At 43.0% G+C, this 20,238-nt stretch overlaps 1 protein-coding gene across 5 annotated transcripts in view; it reads right to left on the minus strand.

Annotated features, from left to right (window-relative positions):
• The window catches only part of USP6NL (USP6 N-terminal like), a 182,269-nt gene that overhangs the window by 157,459 nt on the left and 4,572 nt on the right, over positions 1-20,238 (minus strand). For 4 of the 5 annotated variants that reach the window (XM_066634374.1, XM_066634371.1, XM_066634373.1 and 1 more), the window contains one exon: positions 11,253-11,342. In XM_066634374.1, the coding sequence (XP_066490471.1) occupies positions 11,253-11,256 (4 nt within the window). In that variant the 5' untranslated portion in view covers positions 11,257-11,342. Of the gene's footprint in view, positions 1-11,252; positions 11,343-19,690; positions 19,814-20,238 lie in introns of all 5 variants that reach the window. The other variant, XM_066634372.1, reaches the window with a different exon arrangement.

Below are 20,238 nucleotides of genomic sequence, written 5' to 3' on the forward strand. Positions count from 1 at the left end.
ATATAACTGAGGTTTTAAAAAAGGCACAAACCTGTTACCAGTTGGCATAAACCAGGGTTGCCCAAAACCCGGCCCGGGGGCCACTTGCGGCCCTCAGGGATTCTCAATCGGGCCCTTGGGGAGCCCCCAGTCTCCAATGAGCCTCTGGCCCTCCAGAGACTTGCTGGAGCCCACACTGGCCCAACGCAACTGCTCTCAGAATGAGGTCAACTGTTCGACCTCTCACCTGAGCTGTGGGACGAGGACTCCCTCCACTACTTGCTGTTTCACATCTGTGATATAGCAATGGCAGTGAAGGAAAGGCTGGCCTTGCTTTGTGTAAGGCCTTTTATAGGTCTTGAGCTACTGCAAGACCTTTATTCATTCATATAAGATCCATCTCTAATAAATTCATTTATGTAAATTTATTCAAATTTTAAATGTAAATTAATTCTTTTTTTCCCCAGCAGAGAGAATCAGAGAGATGATGTGACCCTCCTGCTAAAATGTTTGGACACCCCTCGCATAAACAACAAAGTACTATATAAACTACTTAAGAACCAAGTTGCTTTCCCAAGAAAAGGGAATTCTCTAAGAGGAAGCCCAGCAGATGCTGGTTAAATGAAACAGCAGCTCAGCAGGCACTGACGCAGCAGCTTCTGGTAGCACTCAGAAGAAGGGTGTGATGAAGCAGGAGAAAGGTTGGAAAGGAAGAAAGCAGTTCAATACCTGTGCTGAATACCAGTTGGCACAGCAATTCTTGGGTAGCAAATAGAATGGGGGTGCTTTACGAAGAACCAGCAGATAGCAAAGCAATTAATAATCATGGGCAACATTAAGCAAGACGCAATAGGTCACAGATCCCTCCTGGTTACCTTACTTTTGAACCCTAAATTCCCCACAGGGATGCATCACCTATTTTGTGATTTGATGGCCCATCCCCAGCTCAAGATGGGAGCCTCTATTGTTATTCACTCTATCGAATAACCAATTCACTATATGAATCTGGAGGCTAGAGCCTCAAATAACAGGCGTGATTAGATTAGACCACTTCGCTGGTGAGGGAAGCTTCTGTATTACTAAGGATTGTTAGCTCAAAGTCAGTAAGCTCCCCAAGATGTGGTTTTTGTTCACGTGCTTAAATTTGCTATGTAAGCAAGGTGTGACTGGTCATGGAATTTCCCCCCCCCCCAAAATGGAAGATATGAGGCTTCTCTCAGGGCCAGCAGCTAAAGCAGGGTGATTGCTCTGACACACCAAGTTCTGATCTTCCTTGAGGCCTCTTAGACCCAGGGTCAGCAATCCAATTCAATTGCCACAAGGCTAGCCTAGGCCATACTCTCCTGTGATGGTCCCAGCATCACATATTATGGAAATAATGCATGTCAGGCAACTCAAGCACCTTGCCCCTTAAGCTGCTAAGATAGCTTTCAAACAAGTGGAATTATTGGTTTTATTTTTGACATAGGACAGAGAAGGAACTGTTGAATTGTGCTGGGCCTTACGATCTGCTAAATACCCACCTCTGGTCCCTCCCTGAAAGGAACCCTGACAGACTGCTGCAAAAACTGGCCCTTATCCTACTGCCCTTCTCTGAACTCAGCTGAGACCTGACAACAGGTATGATTACCCTAAGCATCCCAAGTTGCAAGCCTATGCCAACTTATTTGGGAAGAAGTCTCACTGAATACAGAGGGGTTGATTTCATTCTGAACACAAAGGCTTAGGACTAAACTGCATATGTTTAAAAAAGATACACTACAGGAATAAAAAGCAACCTTCTAAAGTCAATCAGCACAGATATTCCAAGGACAGCAAAAACCACTATTAACTTCTACATGCTAACACTGAAAAGCAAAGTAGCTCTGCCAAAAGCAAATGAATCCGTGAAAGTTTAGGATTCTTTTCACCTCAATCTAATTTGAAGACAGCAGAGAAACTGTATTTGCTGCTGTCCTTATAAATCAACATTCTTCAATTTTATTTGGAGAGGGAAAAAAGGACATGAATAAGACACAATTACGCACTCTCACATCACCCAGAAACAGAGGTAACCACACAATTCCATCTGTCACAGTTTGTTAGCAAAATCAAATACTCAACTGCATGCAACATGTCTGTGGTGATATTTAATCCAAGAAATAATGGGACACAGCCACTACAAGGAGGACATAAGCCCTTATTTAGCCACTGGAAGAAAGGTAGATTCATTAGGAGCACACAGTAAAGAGACAGCAGTAATAAATTCTGGCCAGTAAAGTGTGCATTTTACTTTATCAAATGAATTCCTGATGCATTAAGAGACATCATGAAAAGCCTTCAGTTTAAATACATTTTATGCCAAGCTCTCAGACAATGGAAGATTCTCTTTCAACAGTAATTCAAATGCTACCATCAACTCTACTGGTTATAATATAAGAAAAGAGATGGTGGAAAAAATGAAGATGTATGGGTTTTATTTAAGCTAAAAAGAACAGGAAGAGAAAGACAAGTCAGTGAATAGTCTGAGAATGGTCGAATCTACAGCAGGCAAGAACTTTTTGGCATAAGGGCCACATCATATATCTGGCACAGTGTTAAGGGTAGGAAAAATAAATTTAAAATTTAAATAAATACACCAAGGACTTCTAATATTTTTCCAACTAGAAAATGAAGAGCCAGAATGAAGTCATGCTGCCCACCCCACCAGAGACAGCTGAATAAAAAAATAAAAGCAGATATATCTGAGGGATCAAATGGGAAATACTAGGGATTTCTAATATTTTCAGACAGAAGGAGACCCAGAACGAAGCCATGCTGCACAAACCACGCCCCCCACCAAGACGGAGCAGACTAAAAAAAGTGAAAGCAGATACTTATAAGGAATGAAATGAGCATCACCATGGGACACAATGAAAGACACCAGGCACTTCCAAGTTTTTTAAAAACAGTAACAGAACACATAGATGTGAAGCCATGTTGCTGCTGCAAAAGGACTTGCGCAAACTCAGCTTGCAGCTCGTGTCGGGTAGTCACAGTCCAGAGTGGGCTCCAGCAAGTCTCTGGAGGGTCAGAGGCTCACTGGAGACTAGGGGCTCCCTGTGGGCCAGGCTGGGGGTCCCCAAGGGCCACAAATGGTCTGTGGGTCAGGGTTTGGGTACCATGATCTACATTACCAAACAAGTACATAGATTATGATCAGTAACAAGTGGATGATCAGGGACAAGTGGATGTCCCATGTAAGATCAAGATACAAACAATTTTTTAAAGATATACTCAACATCTGAAGGACAGGGTTCTGCTGACATTTTTATTTATTTTATTTTCATTTAGATAAAATGAGGCATGATCAACCTCTAACAAGATGATACAAGTCATGCAATGAATTTTACCATCTAAAAAGATAAATACATTAAAAATCCAAATTCTGCACTAAGAAATAGATATTGCAAACTATCATATAGTTGCTTGTATTGCATGACTGTCAGGGAAAGAGGAAGGAGAACTGAAACCCTCATTATCTCACCACTGGAGGGTCCAGGGCAGACAGAAACTGCTTGTGTGTTTTGAAGCTTCTGGGCATCCTTAAAAATTTGGTCTATATAAACACAAGAGATTCTCAAAGCACTCAAAAAACTGGATACTAGGTTCTATATTGCACAGGGCAGCCACGGAGCACCCAAAGGCCTAAATAAAAGGACATTTTGACGCTCATCCCTGAAGTCAAAGCCACAAAGCTTTAATATGGCATTTAATGTGATGAGTACCTTCTCCCACATGTTTTTACATTGCCTTTCAGAACTGCAAGTGTGGCCTTGCTTCTCCATGTCACTTTGTACTGAGGTAAGATCAGCTACAGCCAAGTAGGCCTTTCCCTGTAGTAGTACTTAGCCTGTGAAACCCATCATGCCCTTCTCTCTTAGCGAATTCTATTGGTAAATCAAACTTTCTTATTGTAAAGAGCTTGTTAGCATATGTGACATGACACAGTTTTCATTTTTCTGCTATTTGCATTTACTAAATTAAGTTGGAACTTTTTAATTCATCAGTAATCTTTATCTTGCAAGTCACAATGGGCTGGTTCAGAAGATCCGAGAACTTGCAATTTACGTACCAATTACAACAGAAATCAGAGTTAAATCTCAGTTTCCCATTAGGTTTAGTAACCACAGATCACACATGCAACAATGATTTAATGAAACCAGGTGTGCCTGGATACACAAGCTGAAGTTGCAAGAGAATGAGGAAAAGGAGCGTGTGGATTCAACAAGCTTTAGGTCACATTCACAATCCAAAAATAAATGGTTTGTAAGGTAGTCTGAACCAGAGCTTTGTGTATCATTTTAGGGCGGAAAAAGGACTAGGTACATCACCATGTTTACATGGTCCAAAGTTTTGAATGGCCAAATACTGGACAAATCACTATAATCCCTCAACTGCAGCTTCATCAACTGCTTATTGGTGGCAACGTTCAGTCTCAGACTGAAGACTATGGTATCGCACTTTGAATGGTGGTTCTGGAACAGCGGGTAGTGTGGCTGAAAAGGCCGATTCGGGAGTGACAATCCCTTCCACAACTGGGAGCAAGTGTAGTCTGTCCCTGGTCTTTCTCCCTGGCTACGCAGTTATACAACTGCTTGTATAAATGTTGAAAAAGACTCTGAAATGCAAACAGAGGAAGGAAGCAGAAAACCTCTTCAACTGCCTCCCTGGGACCTTGGCAAAGGTGACCCTTATGAATCTAACAGAGTATGCTGTTGGCAAATGAAGCAGAATTTTAAATGGGCCAATGAAACACCATACCAAACTGCGTGCAGCAAGCTTCTCAAACAGCAGATTCAAGTACAGGTCCAGCCTGTTTATACACATATTTTTTTTATACACGGATTTGACTCAACACAAATGGCCACTGCAAATCAGAAGGAATGTGCTGATCCCTGGAGAAGGGGAAAAATGTATCCCTTTAAAATCAGTTTAAAAAACTGAACAGTCCTTTAACAATAGCCTACTTAGGGAGGGGCAGCTGGCTGACAATCCATCAATCCTCCTCTCTCCAGAGGACCCCTCCCTTCCCCCTCAGCATGTGAAAGAAAGGTGATTACTTTGCATTGGTGAAGGTAGGGGCTGAGTGAAGCGCCTGTGTAAGCACTTGGAGGAGGACTGATTGATGGATTTGAGGCACGGTGACCTTTGAGCCTAGACTATAAAGTCACTCAATAGCCCAGTATAAGCATAGCAACACATAAGTATAGTGAAAAAGCTGCTTGGTGTTAAGAAAGAATCATTTTGCAAATGTCTAACTCAAGCTGGGACTTTGGGGCCTCAAAGGCTGTGTTATATACTGGAAGGTGACAGAATAACCAGGGTGAGAGCAACCTGGGTAACATACCATTTGTGCAAAAGCTTAAAAGCCACATTGCTAAAGCACGGAAACACAGAGAATAGTAAAAAGTTGTTAGAAGCAAAATTAGTCTCACAGAAGCTGCTCATAGAAGCTGTTTAGGCCTCAGAGTGTAAGCACTCTGGAATTTAGAAAAGATAGTGCAACTAAGGCAGCGGATAGGCTTCATCTTGGCAGAAGTAAACGTCTTGCAAAGGACATCACTATGCCTGCCTGCCAGTGCTCACTTATAGCTTTATATTTCATACTTTCAAGCTGTAAGAGCAAAAGCATACATATGGAAACCAAGTGACCCCTTGATGCCAAACTGTACCCAAGGTAAAAGGGTCACAATAGTTATATAGAATTAGCCATAGAAGTAGTTCTTAAGAAACCAAAAGGTTGCTTGATTTTAGGAAGGTATTAAGACAAGACAAGAAGCTTTTAGTTTTGCAGAAAGGCTTCACAGCTGTTTGGATTAACACAGGAGAAATGTATGCAAATGCAGATAACGGTACCAGGCAAAACACATTGTGTCATCCTTTTAATGAGGATGGCAAGGAGACCTGTCAATTAATTTCTAATTGGAATGATGGATGTGAGTAAGGGCCAACACTGGATAAATGATGTTACAGCGTACCCTGCTGGTTTTTGAAAACTTTTGGAAATTGTGTAATTTTGGTTAAGTTTTAACTCCACCTGTATGTAAATCAGAGCCAATCAATGGTTTTGCCCACTTATTACCCACCTATTTTCTATCTTTCATGTAATCTATATCCTATTAGGAGTTAGCCCCATTTCTGATGTCACATTTCAGCCAATGGGAAATCTAGATTTTCAAACAAAGAGGTGAGAAATTTATAAAAACTCTGGACATCATTGGGTTGATGTCCATGCTTTGGACTTGAGTCCCGTGGACCAATTGTATACAATTCAAATAAAAGACTGTGAACCTTTCTGAGTTGCTTTCTTCAACCTTGCAACAGATTGTCTTAATGACTCTTATCTTACATCACAAAGGTCAGCAGGGCTGTTTTTAAATCACCAGAGCAAAGAAACTTTGTTTTTTAAATTGATTTGCTATAGTGCATTTTTTTGACATCCACATGAGTACTTGGAACAGAACCTATGGGAATAATGAGACAACCTGTACTGTTAAACAAAATACTTTGTTATAATAGCATATTACACAGGCAGTTCCAGAGGTAGCAACTCAAAGCAGCAGTGGTCATGCAGTAACAGTGCTACTATATCAATACACACATTATGTAGTTTACAAGTCAATATAGTTTCTCATTTACAAGAAATTTCCTGGCAGTTTTATTATTACTGCCACATTTGCATGCCCCTCTTTCTCCAAGGAGGCGTACCTAGAGTTAGCCAACCTTGTCCTAAGAACCCTGTGGAATAATTTTGATCAAGCAACTAAAGATCACTCTGCTTCATGGCAGTGTTGCGATTTGAACCTAAAACAAAGCAGTACAATGCTCAAAAACAAGGTTCTCCATACTAAAAATATACATATAACAAAATGAGTGAACTGGAAGTCAATCAAACCAGAAATCTGCAGAAGGAAACATCAGTTAACAACCTTGTAAAATAGGTACTAAGTTGTGACTTCTCTAAATGTCAGCAACAGTGATTTGGGGACCATGTTTCAGGAACAGGGCACTAACACTGAGAAGATCTTTGCTCCAACTACCACCTGTTTCACCCCTGACAGCAGGAACATCTGGCAGACAACCCCTGAAGCTGATCTTAAAATCAGGCAGGCTCATATGGGAGAAGGCAGTCTTTTAGAAACCTTGCTTCCAAACCATATACGGCTTCCAAGATCAGAAATGGCACTTTCAATGGGGCCTAGCAGCAAATGATTGTCAGTGGAGCCTTTTTAAATACAGGCAGGGCCTCGGTATCCATGAGGGATCCACAGTTTCAGGCCCCTTAAATCCTCTGAAGGCAACTGGAGCTTAAATCCTCTGAAGGCAACTCTGAAGGCAAAATGGGGTACAAGCCATGATGTGTATGCGCAACCTCCTGATTTTAGAAATGGATTATGTCAGAATGCCAGATGCAAGGGAGGGCACCAGGATGAGGTTTCTTGTTATCTGGTGTGCTCCCTGGGGCATTTGGTGAGATACAGGAAGCTGGACTAGATGGGCCTATGGCCTGATCCAGTGGGGCTGTTCTTATGTTCTTATGTTTCTGAAGCCCACCACGGCTGCATGCATCCACCTGCAGTCTCTGCAAGCTTCCGAATGGCCCTTACAGCAAAAAAACAACAAAACACTAATTCCAGTTTCCCTAGATGTTTTTATGCCTTTTAAGGGATTATGAAGCACAGGAAAGCCAGAAGCCTCAGAATGCCTTAAAACAGTGTTTCTCAAACTGTGTGTTGGGACCCACTAGGTGGGTCACAAAACAATTTCGGGTGGGTATGCATTCATTTCAATATTTTAGTTTTAATATATTAGAATTAACAATGATACTCAATGGGACTTACTCCTGGGTAAGTGTGGGTAGGATTGCAGCCTAGGATCATTAAAGATTTTCTTGCTTGATGTCACTTCCAGTGGGTCCTGACAGATTCTCATTCTAAAAAGTGGGTCCTGGCGCTAAATGTGTGAGAACTACTGCCTTAAAAGGCATAAAAATGTCACTTCCAGTTTCCCAAAGGAAAACTGGAAGTAGGGTTTTATTTATTTATTTGCTGTAAGGTCCATTCTGAAGCCCGCGGGCAGACGCACAGCCTCTGCAGAATTCAGAAAGTTCTCTGGAGGTGACCAGAGCACAGCTCTGGTCCCCTTCAGAGGGTTCAGGTTGGGCCAAGTCTGGTTCAACGCTAGTCCAAGGGACCCATGTTGTGCCTGATCTGCAGATGAAAAATTGGCTCCACCTGTACAGATTAAATGTTTAACCATGGTTTAAGCCTTTTATCTAAATACCTAAACTATGGTTAAGAACTGGCCCTCAACCTGTATATAAATCAATGGTTTGCAAACCACATTTTCCATTCAACATTGTTAAGTGTCATACATGCAAGCAAGGCACAGTTACTGCAGATTCCCCAGCCTCTCCTTATAAGATAACCAAGTTATCACTGGTGCCTTTCTAGACATGCCTGACAACATCGGAAGCTAGAACATGGTTTTGCAGTACACCTGGAACTTTAACTGCTGTGAAAGCTGCAAACCATGGTTAGTGCTAACTAACTGAACATTCTATCTACCTGTATGATTGACAAACCTATAGATATCAGCTATTCTTCATAATATGCAAAGAAGCTCTAAACAACATCATGGAATTCCACATTAAAACTCACTGATTGATATTTTTGTTGTTGCTATCTTCAGAAAGACATTCCTGAACAATGACATGACCAACATTTGAAATGCCTTTGTAGCTGCATTACTCATCATTTGTCTAAATGCTAACACTTTGTTACAATCCAAAAAATTATTCAGTTCTCCAACTACTACAAATTAACACATAAAGGAAACTGCCTGACAACTGGTTAGTGACCCTGTTTCTGTACCTGCAAAAACAGCAATATTGTATTAGCAGCTGACTTTTCCCTGAAGGAGCTATGCTACCAAGTTCCTATGTGATCTTAACACTTTGTCTTAATGTAAAGGTCACAGAACACTTATCCTGCAACTTTATTCCATAGTAAAAAGTTAACCTGAATTTTTTTTCCCAGACCCCAAAATGAACAGTGCCTTCTTTTCCACCCTTTCCTGTGACTACTTTCTGAGGTTTCTGCCAATGGGAGTTATAGGCTATAGCCTAATTTCTGAGAAGAGAAGGTACTTCCATTTGAATAAGGCAGTGGTTCCCAACCTTTAGCAGCCCACATACCACTGAGGCATACATTAGAATTGTCATGGACCACATACAAACCCCTCCATCCCCACCACACACAAAAAATACAATTCAGTTTGGCAGCCCACACCATGGGGGAGCACTCAGCAAGACATTGGAAATGCCAACTGCGTGAGGTTCATTCTCTGCCCACTCTGGTGGGACATGAGGAAGCATCTTGCCAAGTGAGTACTCCTCCAAAGACTACCAGAAAGGGTGGAAAATGAACCACAGCTGGCACTTCAGCAAGTGCTGGACCATCAGAGATCACGGAGAACAGCCTACCAATAGCCACAACTGACACTTCAGTGGTCCATGGGGGAGCACTCACTTGACAAGACACTGGAAGTGATCAAAGGTGATAATCTTTCTCTTCCTGAGACCTCATGGACCACTTCTCAAGGTCTCCTTGACAACTTGTGGTCCTTGGACCACAAGTTGGGAACCACTGGTATAAGGAGCGGCCATTTTTTACTTATTCATTCCATGCCACTACTGACTCTCCCCATGTCAGCCTGTTCCCAAAGGTTCCCCAAATCTCAGAAGCCATTTGGGAGCAGAGGGGACTGAAGAGAAAGGGGGCTTTGTCATTTCATCTTATTTGTGCATGTGGCCACCAGGAAATAAACCATGATTGTAGCAATGTCATTTGGATGTCATAGTTCACCTTCCGTTCCACAGGACAGTCATGCTTTCAACTCAAAAGAAAAAGAAAAAAGCAAGCAACATGGAGGTTCCCCTCTGCCTACCCAGACCTCATCCAAAATGGATACTGAAATATCTGGCTACTTCCTGTCTGAAAAACAGCCATCTCCACCAGAAAGATGGAATGCAATCCCTCTGCAGCCTGCATGCAAATCAGAGACAGAATAAAGATGATATGTATACACATAAGCCTTGCAGACTCAGTACTGGTCACTACATTAGGATAACAGTGATGGTATATGGTTTTCAGACCAGGCAGGACCAAGAAGTCCAATTCTATGCTTGGGATCATTAGGAAGGGTATTGAGAACAAAACGGTTAGTATTATAATGCCGTTGTACAAATCTATGGTAAGGCCACACCTGGAGTATTGTGTCCAGTTCTGGTCGCCGCATCTCAAAAAAGACATAGAGGAAATGGAAAAAGTGCAAAAGAGAGCGACTAAGATGATTACGGGGCTGGGGCATCTTCCTTATGAGGAAAGGCTACGGCGTTTGGGCCTCTTCAGCCTAGAAAAGAGACGCTTGAGGGGGGACATGATTGAGACATACAAAATTATGCAGGGGATGGACAGAGTGGATAGGGAGATGCTCTTTACACTCTCACATAATACCAGAACCAGGGGACATCCACTAAAATTGAGTGTTGGGCGGGTTAGGACAGACAAAAGAAAATATTTCTTTACTCAGCGTGTGGTCGGTCTGTGGAACTCCTTGCCACAGGATGTGGTGCTGGCGTCTACCCTAGACGCCTTTAAAAGGGGATTGGACAAGTTTCTGGAGGAAAAATCCATTATGGGGTACAAGCCATGATGTGTATGCGCAACCTCCTGATTTTAGAAATGGGTTAAGTCAGAATGCCAGATGCAAGGGAGGGCACCAGAATGAGGTCTCTTGTTATCTGGTGTGCTCCCTGGGGCATTTGGTGGGCCGCTGTGAGATACAGGAAGCTGGACTAGATGGGCCTATGGCCTGATCCAGTGGGGCTGTTCTTATGTTCTTAATAAAAAAAAATACAGCTTCTGCAGTCCAGTTGTTACAGGCAAGTTGAGTTCACACCAAAACATCCTGAACATGAAGGACTCTTTCTGATGTTATCTTTACCAGTGTGAGAGTCCCTGCAGTACAATTCCTTCCTATGCTGCTTGAAAGTCACAAGCTTGTACAAAAAAAAACTTCCAGGTAGATTCTGCCCTTGCTCAAAACAAGAACTAGACACCTGATACATTTACAGATTGTTCTAACAGAGGAATGTCCACACTACAGAGGAGTGCTTCTACGTAATAGCTAAAAATTTAACATGTTGATTTGTTTGGAATCTCAGAGTTCTCTGAAGAATATTTACTCACTCATGACTGGTAGCTTCTTTGCATAAAGTCCCAGGAGGGTATTAAACTGAGGTATCTTGTCCAAGAAGTTCTCTCAGAGGTATACATGTCCTAGCCAAAGGAGAGAAAAAACACACATTAAAATTGTATTTTAGGTTCCAAATACATCCATATAATTTAATGTAGCAAACCATGAAGTTCATCTGAGAAAAATAAAAAAGGATTGGTTCCAAGCTGTAAATCTCACCCTTAAGAATACAGTTTCTTCTCAGTCTTGATAACAGAACATTTTTAGAGTTCTGTGGCATTATCAAGAGGAACAATACCATCAGCAGTAACTGCGAATCTAGATATATATTAAAGAATTGCTAAGGTTAAAGAGTTTCCATAACTCTTATGCATGCCTACTCAGAAACAAGTTTCACTTAGTCCAGAGGAACTTACCCCAGGTGAGTGTATAAAATTAAAGCCTTAAGGCCCAATACCATGCAGCGCACACCAGCTCATGGCCAGCGCACACTGTCGCAAACATGCCATAAGGCACGTTGGCAACCCTCTGAGCCAGTGGAGAGCCAGTGCGAGCTCAGTGTTGGCCAGCACTGGACTAGCACTAGTGGAGCACCGGAGCTCTGCCAATTGGTGGTCGCATGGACTGCTGGGCAGCGGAGAGATAGGTGGGACGTGGGAGGAGGACATTCTGGGGTGGGGGTAGGAGGCGTGCTGGGGGAGAGAAAGGGACGGGAGGGAGGTGGGACCAGTGGAGCTGCCTGACCAACATGGAGGCTCATAATGCTACAGCGACCCTTGGGAATCAAGTAGCCCCACTGTGGGGCTACTTGCCTTACCCGAAGGAAGGGGATGAAAGTTTTCTTCTCCCAAGGAGGAAGTGGCGGCTGCCTGGGACACACTACATGCAGCAGCAGCCATTTTCAGCACCACTGCAGCTCCATGCACCACACAGCTCAGGATTGGGCTGTAAGGGCTATAGCCTAAGGAATCGCCCTTCCTCTGGGATTTTTCCTGGCCCTTCCCCTATCTTTCCAGCTTTTATTAAACAGTCAGTCTCTAGTTTTATTCCTTGGCAGCAATCCTATGTTTCAATGGAAGTAAGCCCAGAACTCAGTAAACATGAATATACTCAGGCTGCTCAAGAGAATCAAGGCAATATTCAACTGAATTGCTCAGTAAGAAGCAACAGAAGCAGAGCTATGAAATTCAAGCTGGTGCCCAAATAACTCATTCAGAAGATGTAAGCTGCCAAATACATTTTTAAGGACACAACACCCTTCTTCGTTAAGAGCAGAAATTCTCAAGTACACCTCTAGCAAAGCAGCAATCTCTAGACCCCTCTCTGGAGAATAGCTCCTGCTCAAGTTCATTTTGCATCCCACCCTCAACCCACCAACCATCTGCTGGAGTTACTCCTGATTTTTAGCTCAAAAAGAAAGCCACATTTGTACATGTTATTAAAATTACATTTTATATAATTAAAATTAGTAGATTAACTTGAATTTAAACTCATTACTCTATTAGTACTGAAGCTATTGCCATATTACAGTATCACTAAATTAAGAAATTTTACCTGACCAAATTAGTTTTAATCAATTAAATCTGCATTCTGTTTGCATGTGGCTGAAACAACAGTTTTGAAGAAAAAGCACACTTTTAAAATTGAACAACATATGCATATCTTGTAGCAGCAGCTAATTCAGAAAAGACCTTCCTTTCTGGGACAGAGTGAAGGGGAAATGCCTCTTCCAAACTGGTGTCTACCACCTGCAGAACGGATATTAAAAAAATTTTTAAAGCTCAGTTTAATCAGGACTGCCTTTTTAGCCAACTGAAAGTTCTGTAACAGCTTAATTATAAGGTCACAGTCCAGCTTACAAAGCTCCCATGCATAATTAGTGTATCTCCCCATTTCCTGGACAACATTCCAGTCTCTAGACTGGACCTACCAGTATATCCCTCACCCCCTTTTACAAAAGCATCAAAATGCAAAACCCTCCTAAGAATTTACATGAGCTGTCAAAAGCATTATGTAGATCCTAATACAAATATGACAACAGCTAAGCAGAGTATGATCTCTAGTCATTTGCTAATAAGCTAATCTTCTCATAGTCAGACATACGGCATCAAAGTTGCTTATAAAAGGTGGGTGGGAGAGTGGTATCCTAACTCCATTTGTCTCTCAGTTAGAAAGACAGTTATTGCAGAAGTTACAGTGTTTGCAAAAACAAGCCAGACAGTACTGCCTGCATTTGACTTCACAACAGAGAGATATAGGAAAAGCTTGTATGAAATGTAACACCTAGACATGATCCCATCCTTGAGAAAGCCGAAGTACTAAACTGACAAAAATGGTCATGTTAAGCTGAGAATGAAGTGGCATCATTTCATCCCACACCTGCATGCATATGGCAGGTCAAATGGAGTCCCAAGAATGGGCAAAGGAGACCTTTAAAGAGAAAAAAGGCACATCAGTTGGCTCTAGACTGCAAGGAATTAAGATTGCACTTGAGAGTACTCTTCATCTTATGCTGGTTAGAAGCAGGCTTCATAAAAAGCATCTAAACACAATTGGGTGAAGAAGGAAATCAATCCCAATACAACAGTTGGTATAGTCCTAGCTGCTAAGAAGCCAAACTGCAAATCAGGAATGCCTGGGTTGAAATCTCACCTCTGTTGTGAATTCTCATTAGGTGGCCTTAAGTAAGCCACTTCCCTCAGCTCAGCTGGGGATAATAAGCCAACTTCAGGTTTGTTGTAAGAACTACATCAAGACAATGTGTGAAATACTTAGCCTATTCAGAAAGCAACCTCTAACAGTTCTACCTATACCTCACTACACTCAGTCTTGCTTTGTTCCCATGACACTTTTCTCACTCAAGAACACTACCCAGCCAACAGCAAACCTCTACAGAGACCTAAGCATTCAGGACCAAAGTACCCTGGAAAATGCCTTCTGATAAGGACTTCAGCCCCTGAAGACCTCTTCCTTCCCCCAGGGCAGAACAGATATTACAGGTAGCCATCAACCCTCAAGGCTCATGTGTCACAGTGATAAGGTTCAACACTTCCATTTAGGAATTACTGTCCACCAAGACATCAAGAAATGCCCATTAACATGATTACAAAAGAAAATCAGAAGTACAGCTTGCAGAATTTTAGCATCTGAGCTAGACTATCCAGCTAATTCCATGTACTCTCTCTTCCTGGCTTCCATAAGACTTAAAGAGAATAAGTAGAAAGAGAAAGTAATTATCTTCCTTAAAATGTGACCAAGCATGTTTGCAGATCCACAGTAAATCCCAGAAAGAACACAGGAAATCTACTAGATTTTTTCACTTGGTTAATCAGATACCAAACAGCAAATAGACTATAGCTATCATCTTAGAAATTAGGGAGATTCAAGGGAGAGACCACTTAGGAAGAAGAATGCTGGGGATTTCACCAGTTGTACAGATAAAGGATAGCCAACTGGTTGACCCAAAGCAGTGTGACCTGCCTCTTAGTGCTACACTATTTTAGTCACCATATTGAAGACTGGTCCACAGTTTAATTACCTGTAATGGGAAAAATAAAAACACCCTCACTTCACACTTTAGCGCATTGCCTGGCATGTTTATTTTCACATGTACATGGTACAGAGTGTTGGGAGAGTTAGGACAGACAAAAGAACATATTTCTTTACTCAGCATGTGGTTGTTCTGTGGAACTCCGTGCCACAGCATGTGGTGATGACATCTGGTCTAGATGCCTTTAAAAGGGGATTGGACAAGTTTCTGGAGGAAAAAGCCATCATGGGTTACAAACCATGATGTGTATGTGCAACCTCCTGATTTTAGAAGTGGGCTACATGAGAATGCCAGATGCAAGGGAGGGCACCAGGATGCAGGTCTCTTGTTGTCTTGTGTGGTCCCTCGGGGATTTGGTGGACCACTGTGAGATACAGGAAGCTGGACTAGATGGGCCTATGGCCTGATCCAGCAGGGCTCTTCTTATGTTACTGGATGCATGCCAGGCAAGCATGACCCAGACCAGTCTTGTGGTATTTAGGTTGAGCTAATAGCACAGAAATATCAGGTTCCATAGGCCTTTAAGAAAAAGTCAAACTTTGGTGTTTCTGACAACCCTGACCATTGGCCCACAAACCCCATCTACCTTCTATGTCTTGTGCAGATAAATTCATGTTGTCAATTTGACTGCAAATGTTCTCTCTCTTCCATTGGTGCAAGTATGACAAGTGTGTGCAAGTCTAGGATTCCTTGGTATATCTTTGACCAGTTAAGGGGGGAGGCCTAGCAATCTGCTCCAGGCCTCCAGTAACTCTAACCATTATTATTATTAACAGTATTTATATACCGCTTTTCAACTAAAGTTCACAAAGCAGTTTACAGAGAAAAAAACAAATAACTAATGGCTCCCTGTCCCAAAAGGGCTCACAATCTAAAAAGATGCAAAAGAACACCAGCAGACAGCCACTAGAACAGACACTGCTGGAGTGAGGTGGGCCAGTTACTCTCCCCCTGCTAAAAAGAGGAGCACCCACTTGAAAAAGTGCCTCTTACCCAGTTAGCAACCCATTACTGCAGTTGCTCAAAACAACTGGGGTGAGGGAGCCCAAAAACAGCTTTAGGATGCCTATTTGAGTATCCAAAGTGCTGGTGAAGAGGAACAGCATGGTGGCAGGAACTAGCTTTCCCCAACTTGAGAGTGTGAAATGTTTTCATGACCTGCTGAGAGATTCATTCCTTGCCTGTAGCCCTGGTTCAGAGAACACAGATCAAGCCATGGTGTCCTACCATTGCTTGAACTTTCCTGCTTCTCTCTTTGCCCCAGTCTCCCTTTTCCCCTTCCTACTCTTGCAAAATCTCTGGTTCTTTAGTCCCTTTCCCATTGGCAATTCCTCTAATTTTCTTAAGATGCCAACATCCCGCTCTCCTCTTTTCACTCCTTCTCTACTTGCACCATATGCTGTCCCTTCTCCTTATAAGGATTCTTCCCCGCCCCCACATAAGAAACCATGGCACTTAAAATTTAGTTGTGTGATTGACTGTGCAAATATTTCATTGCATTACCTTTTTGATTTGCCTCCCTATTGTTGAATTCTTATTCCCACAATAAAAGCTATTTATAGTTGCTCCTATATCCTTGCCTCTCTCCTCATTTCATACCACTGCATTAAGCTGGGCCATGAGCCATTACACATGGTGCAGAGACATGTCAACACTTATCATGTGATAGAGATACATTTTCTAGCCTCACAAGAGATGGCAATAATAAGAATCTGGGGAGAAAAAGGAAGTGGGTATCCCCTGGAAAAGAAGAACCCAGGAATGAGAAGGAAAATTGAGTTCTATTTAAAAACCTGCCCAACTCCAAACAGCACACAGGGACCTCTAGAAACCCGTGTTCCCTGTTTGGTCGTCCTGTTCAACCCCCCCCCCCCTCCCAAATTTTATAAGCAACAAACATACAGGTTTGTCAGCAATGCTATTCCCTCTATAACTATGAAGTCCTGAATACTAGATGGGGCCCATCTAGCCATTTATAAACAAGTCATTTTGTTCAGTAAAGTATACTTGCAGACCTTAGAACCACTGTCTGGAAACTAGAGTGGCCTTCATGAACCCTTAAGTTGGACATTTCTGGCTTATGCCATCAAAAGGGTAGGGGTTGAGGGAAACATGCATTTGATGTGTCAGTCAAAAATAAAAAGAAGAGGCATTGTCAATTCTGCAAGTGATTACTAAGCTTATACAACTCTGTATTCAGTACTGCCTAATCAAAGATAAAATGTGTTGAATGATTTGCTTGATTGCAACAGAAACCAATGTCATTCTTCAAGCACAACTTTCCCTGCTCTGAACTATGTTAATTATAATCATTACAAGATTGGCTCATAGCAAAGCGCCACTAGCACTATTAAGCTATTTCCAAAGAAATGTTCTGTACACTGTAGCAGAAGAGGATACACGCTAAAAATGCAACATTCACCTGCAGCTAGTCTAGCACATACAAGCTGGATGCACACCTTTCGTTAACCATATGTATATCAAGAAATATGCACAGAACAATTGAGATCAGCTGCAACTATTGGAAGCATTTTTACATGGTACACACATACGTGCCTCACACATTAGTTTGAAAACCACTGCTCCATTTACGAGGAAACTAGAATTCTTTGCAAATTAGAAAAAGATCAATACAGGTGGGGCATTCATACCAAAGACTGTGTATCCGCAGATTTGGTTCAACACGTCCCCCAGACCCGTGCTGAGTCAGTCTTGGCCCCATCCGGGCCCTCCAAAGGTTACTGGAGCTGTGCTCCAGTTGTCTCTGGAGGGCTTTCTGAAGCCCAGAGAGGTTGTGCGCATCCTCCCACTGCCTCCACAGGCTTCAGAATGGCCATTTCAGACGAAAAAACGTTACTTCTGTTTGTGACTTTTTATGTCATATAAGGCTTTCCGACACCTTCCAGGAGCTTCTGTGGGCCTCAGAATGCCTTATATGGCATAAAAACATCACATTTCCCAAGGGAAACGAAAGTCGCATTTTTCAGTCTGAAACAGCCATTCTGAAACCAGCAGAGAGGGACCTCCGGAGAGGTCCGGAGCAAAGCCCAATCTCCTCAGAGGGCTTATGGGGCCAAAAATCACATTGATTATCCAAAATTTCTGGTATCTGCAGGGGAGGGGTCCAAGAACTGATCCCCCACAGATACTATGGCCCCACCTGTAACAGTAAATGAGCTTCCAGGGACCACCTCTTGCCCATGCAGTGCTGATGTAGGCCATCAGTGAGTCTACAAAGACCTGGGAAGTGACCTCAAGTGACTGCCCAGAACATGCCTCATGTCTCTGTAACAACTTGGCTCTCTGCAAATATCCAAGGACTCAGTGGGAGACAAATCAAGATGGGGAGTGGTCTCTGAAGATAGAAAGTTTGAAAATCACTGTCTTAGAACTAGAACATCCATTGACAATTCTGCTTGCCACTCTCATGAGGAAGACTGTTTCAATGCCTTCTGGAAAGCAATCAGAAGATAATGAAAGTACAGCATAATTGAAGGAAAAATCCCTCACCTCCTGAGCTTAGAGCTGGGAAGGGAAACAACAAACCTCATCTCCAATCCCATGTAAGATTTCAGAGGCATAGCACAGTGTCAGGACAAGATTTCATCTCTAGGAAAGGAAGGAACAACCACAGGTTTTTGGGTGGTCAGACAAAAAAAAAGTTGTAGGCCTTGGAGCACAACTTAAATTTTGCCCATACACCTAATTCCAGCTATGATGTGTGAAGCAGCTCTAAGATTGGTGCTTCAAACATGCAGCTTAATTTCTAAAGACTGAAGTTCAAAAGCATTTGGAGGAGCACACCTTATCCTTTTTATAACATCACAAGAATACTGATTCAGGGGATTACTCTTAGAAGTCCTTCAGCTTGCTCTGGGAATGCATTTACATATGCACATAATTTTTTTTGAATGCACAGACACTCTTGAAGTCAGTAAGTTTGTCAACTGAGAATCACTCCCACTCTGAATAAGGTATCCACTCCTCAAGAGTATATATGTATTATTCACATTTGTATCCAATTTTACTTCCATGATGGGATGCAAAGTTCATACACAGTAGCAATTGAGGATAGGACTGCATTACAAGTTACCGTAGATACTTGTCTATAAGTCGAAACATTTCTTCCCAGAAAAGCAGCCTGAATCATTGCCTCACCTTATCTCCATGCAGCAAGGGCATGCAAGCGAGGGCATGCAAGCAGCGAGGGTGGGGGGAGGCGAGTGAGCCAGCCAGCCAATCTCTATGTGGGAGGTGGGAGGGAGAGAGAGAGCATGGGATGAGAAAGAAAGTGATCCCTGCGGAGAGGAGGCGTTGTGCAGGCTGGGGCTGCTGCTGAGCATTCATAGCTGCCTGCCGGTGTGCTCCACGTGCTCCTTCAGGCTGCTGCCCAGCTGCAGAAGCTCAATGCGCTGGGCTGCGCAGGGCAGGACAGAGCAGGGGCATCTGCCACCACAGCAATCAGCACCCCCCCCTCGCTCAGCACCATCGCCCACAGAGGCATCGGGCACCTAAGACAGAGCAGGAACGCAGGAGACAATGATCTGTGTGGGAGGGGGGCCTCTGAGCGAGGGAGAAGCAGTCCGTTTGAAACTGCTGAGTCCATCTCCTCTTTCCTTCTTGTTCCCCCTTCCCCCCCTTCCTACTGTATATAAACTTCAAGCACTCCCTTGGAAAGCCCAACTTAGTAATCCCCATTGACTATTAAGGGACTTGCTTCTGAGTAGGCATGCCTAGGATTGGGCTCCCAGTCTATTCCCTGTTCTTGTTTTCCTCTCCACCTTCCCCCCCCCCCCTTACTGTATACAGTCACACTTCAATCTCTCCCTTGCAAAGTTTTTTGCAAACCTCCTTGCTAACCTCATTTCCCCCTATCCTCACCAATGAAGTTGGACTGGAGGGGAAAAGTCTCTGCATTTGTGTATGTGGGGGGGAGCATCTGTGAAAGAGAGAGAAGCAGTCTCCCTGTGTATGTGTCCTTTTCACTGGAAGAGTCCTGGAGACCTTGCAAAAAGGAAAAACACAGAAAAAGCAGAAAGCAGAATTTAAAGTTGAATTATTCTGCAACAACAGGTATTTTAGCCAGAGATCTTAGCTGTATGCTGGCAGGAACTCTGAAGCACTTGCAACTGCTGCTTAAGAGAGCATGCTTGCTTCTGCAGTATCCCCAAGCAATCAGGTATTTATGCAGCAAAGTTTAGCTGCCTGAGATCCCACTGCAATGTACTGCACCCATGCAGGAGCCACTGAAACCCACCTGGGGGAGAAGTAAGGGATTAATTGCCATCCCTGATGTCCCCACTCCCCACTTGGGGTTGTAGGGAAACCTGGGCTCAAATACCCCCCACCCACCCCCTGTGAAGTTCACTGGTAATCTTGGGACAGACATCACTGACTCACTTCACTGGATTTACAGTGATAATGGGGGG

The sequence above is a fragment of the Tiliqua scincoides genome, chromosome 7 (genome assembly GCF_035046505.1).
Source record: "Tiliqua scincoides isolate rTilSci1 chromosome 7, rTilSci1.hap2, whole genome shotgun sequence".
In the NCBI taxonomy this organism is placed as follows: Eukaryota; Metazoa; Chordata; class Lepidosauria; order Squamata; family Scincidae; genus Tiliqua; species Tiliqua scincoides.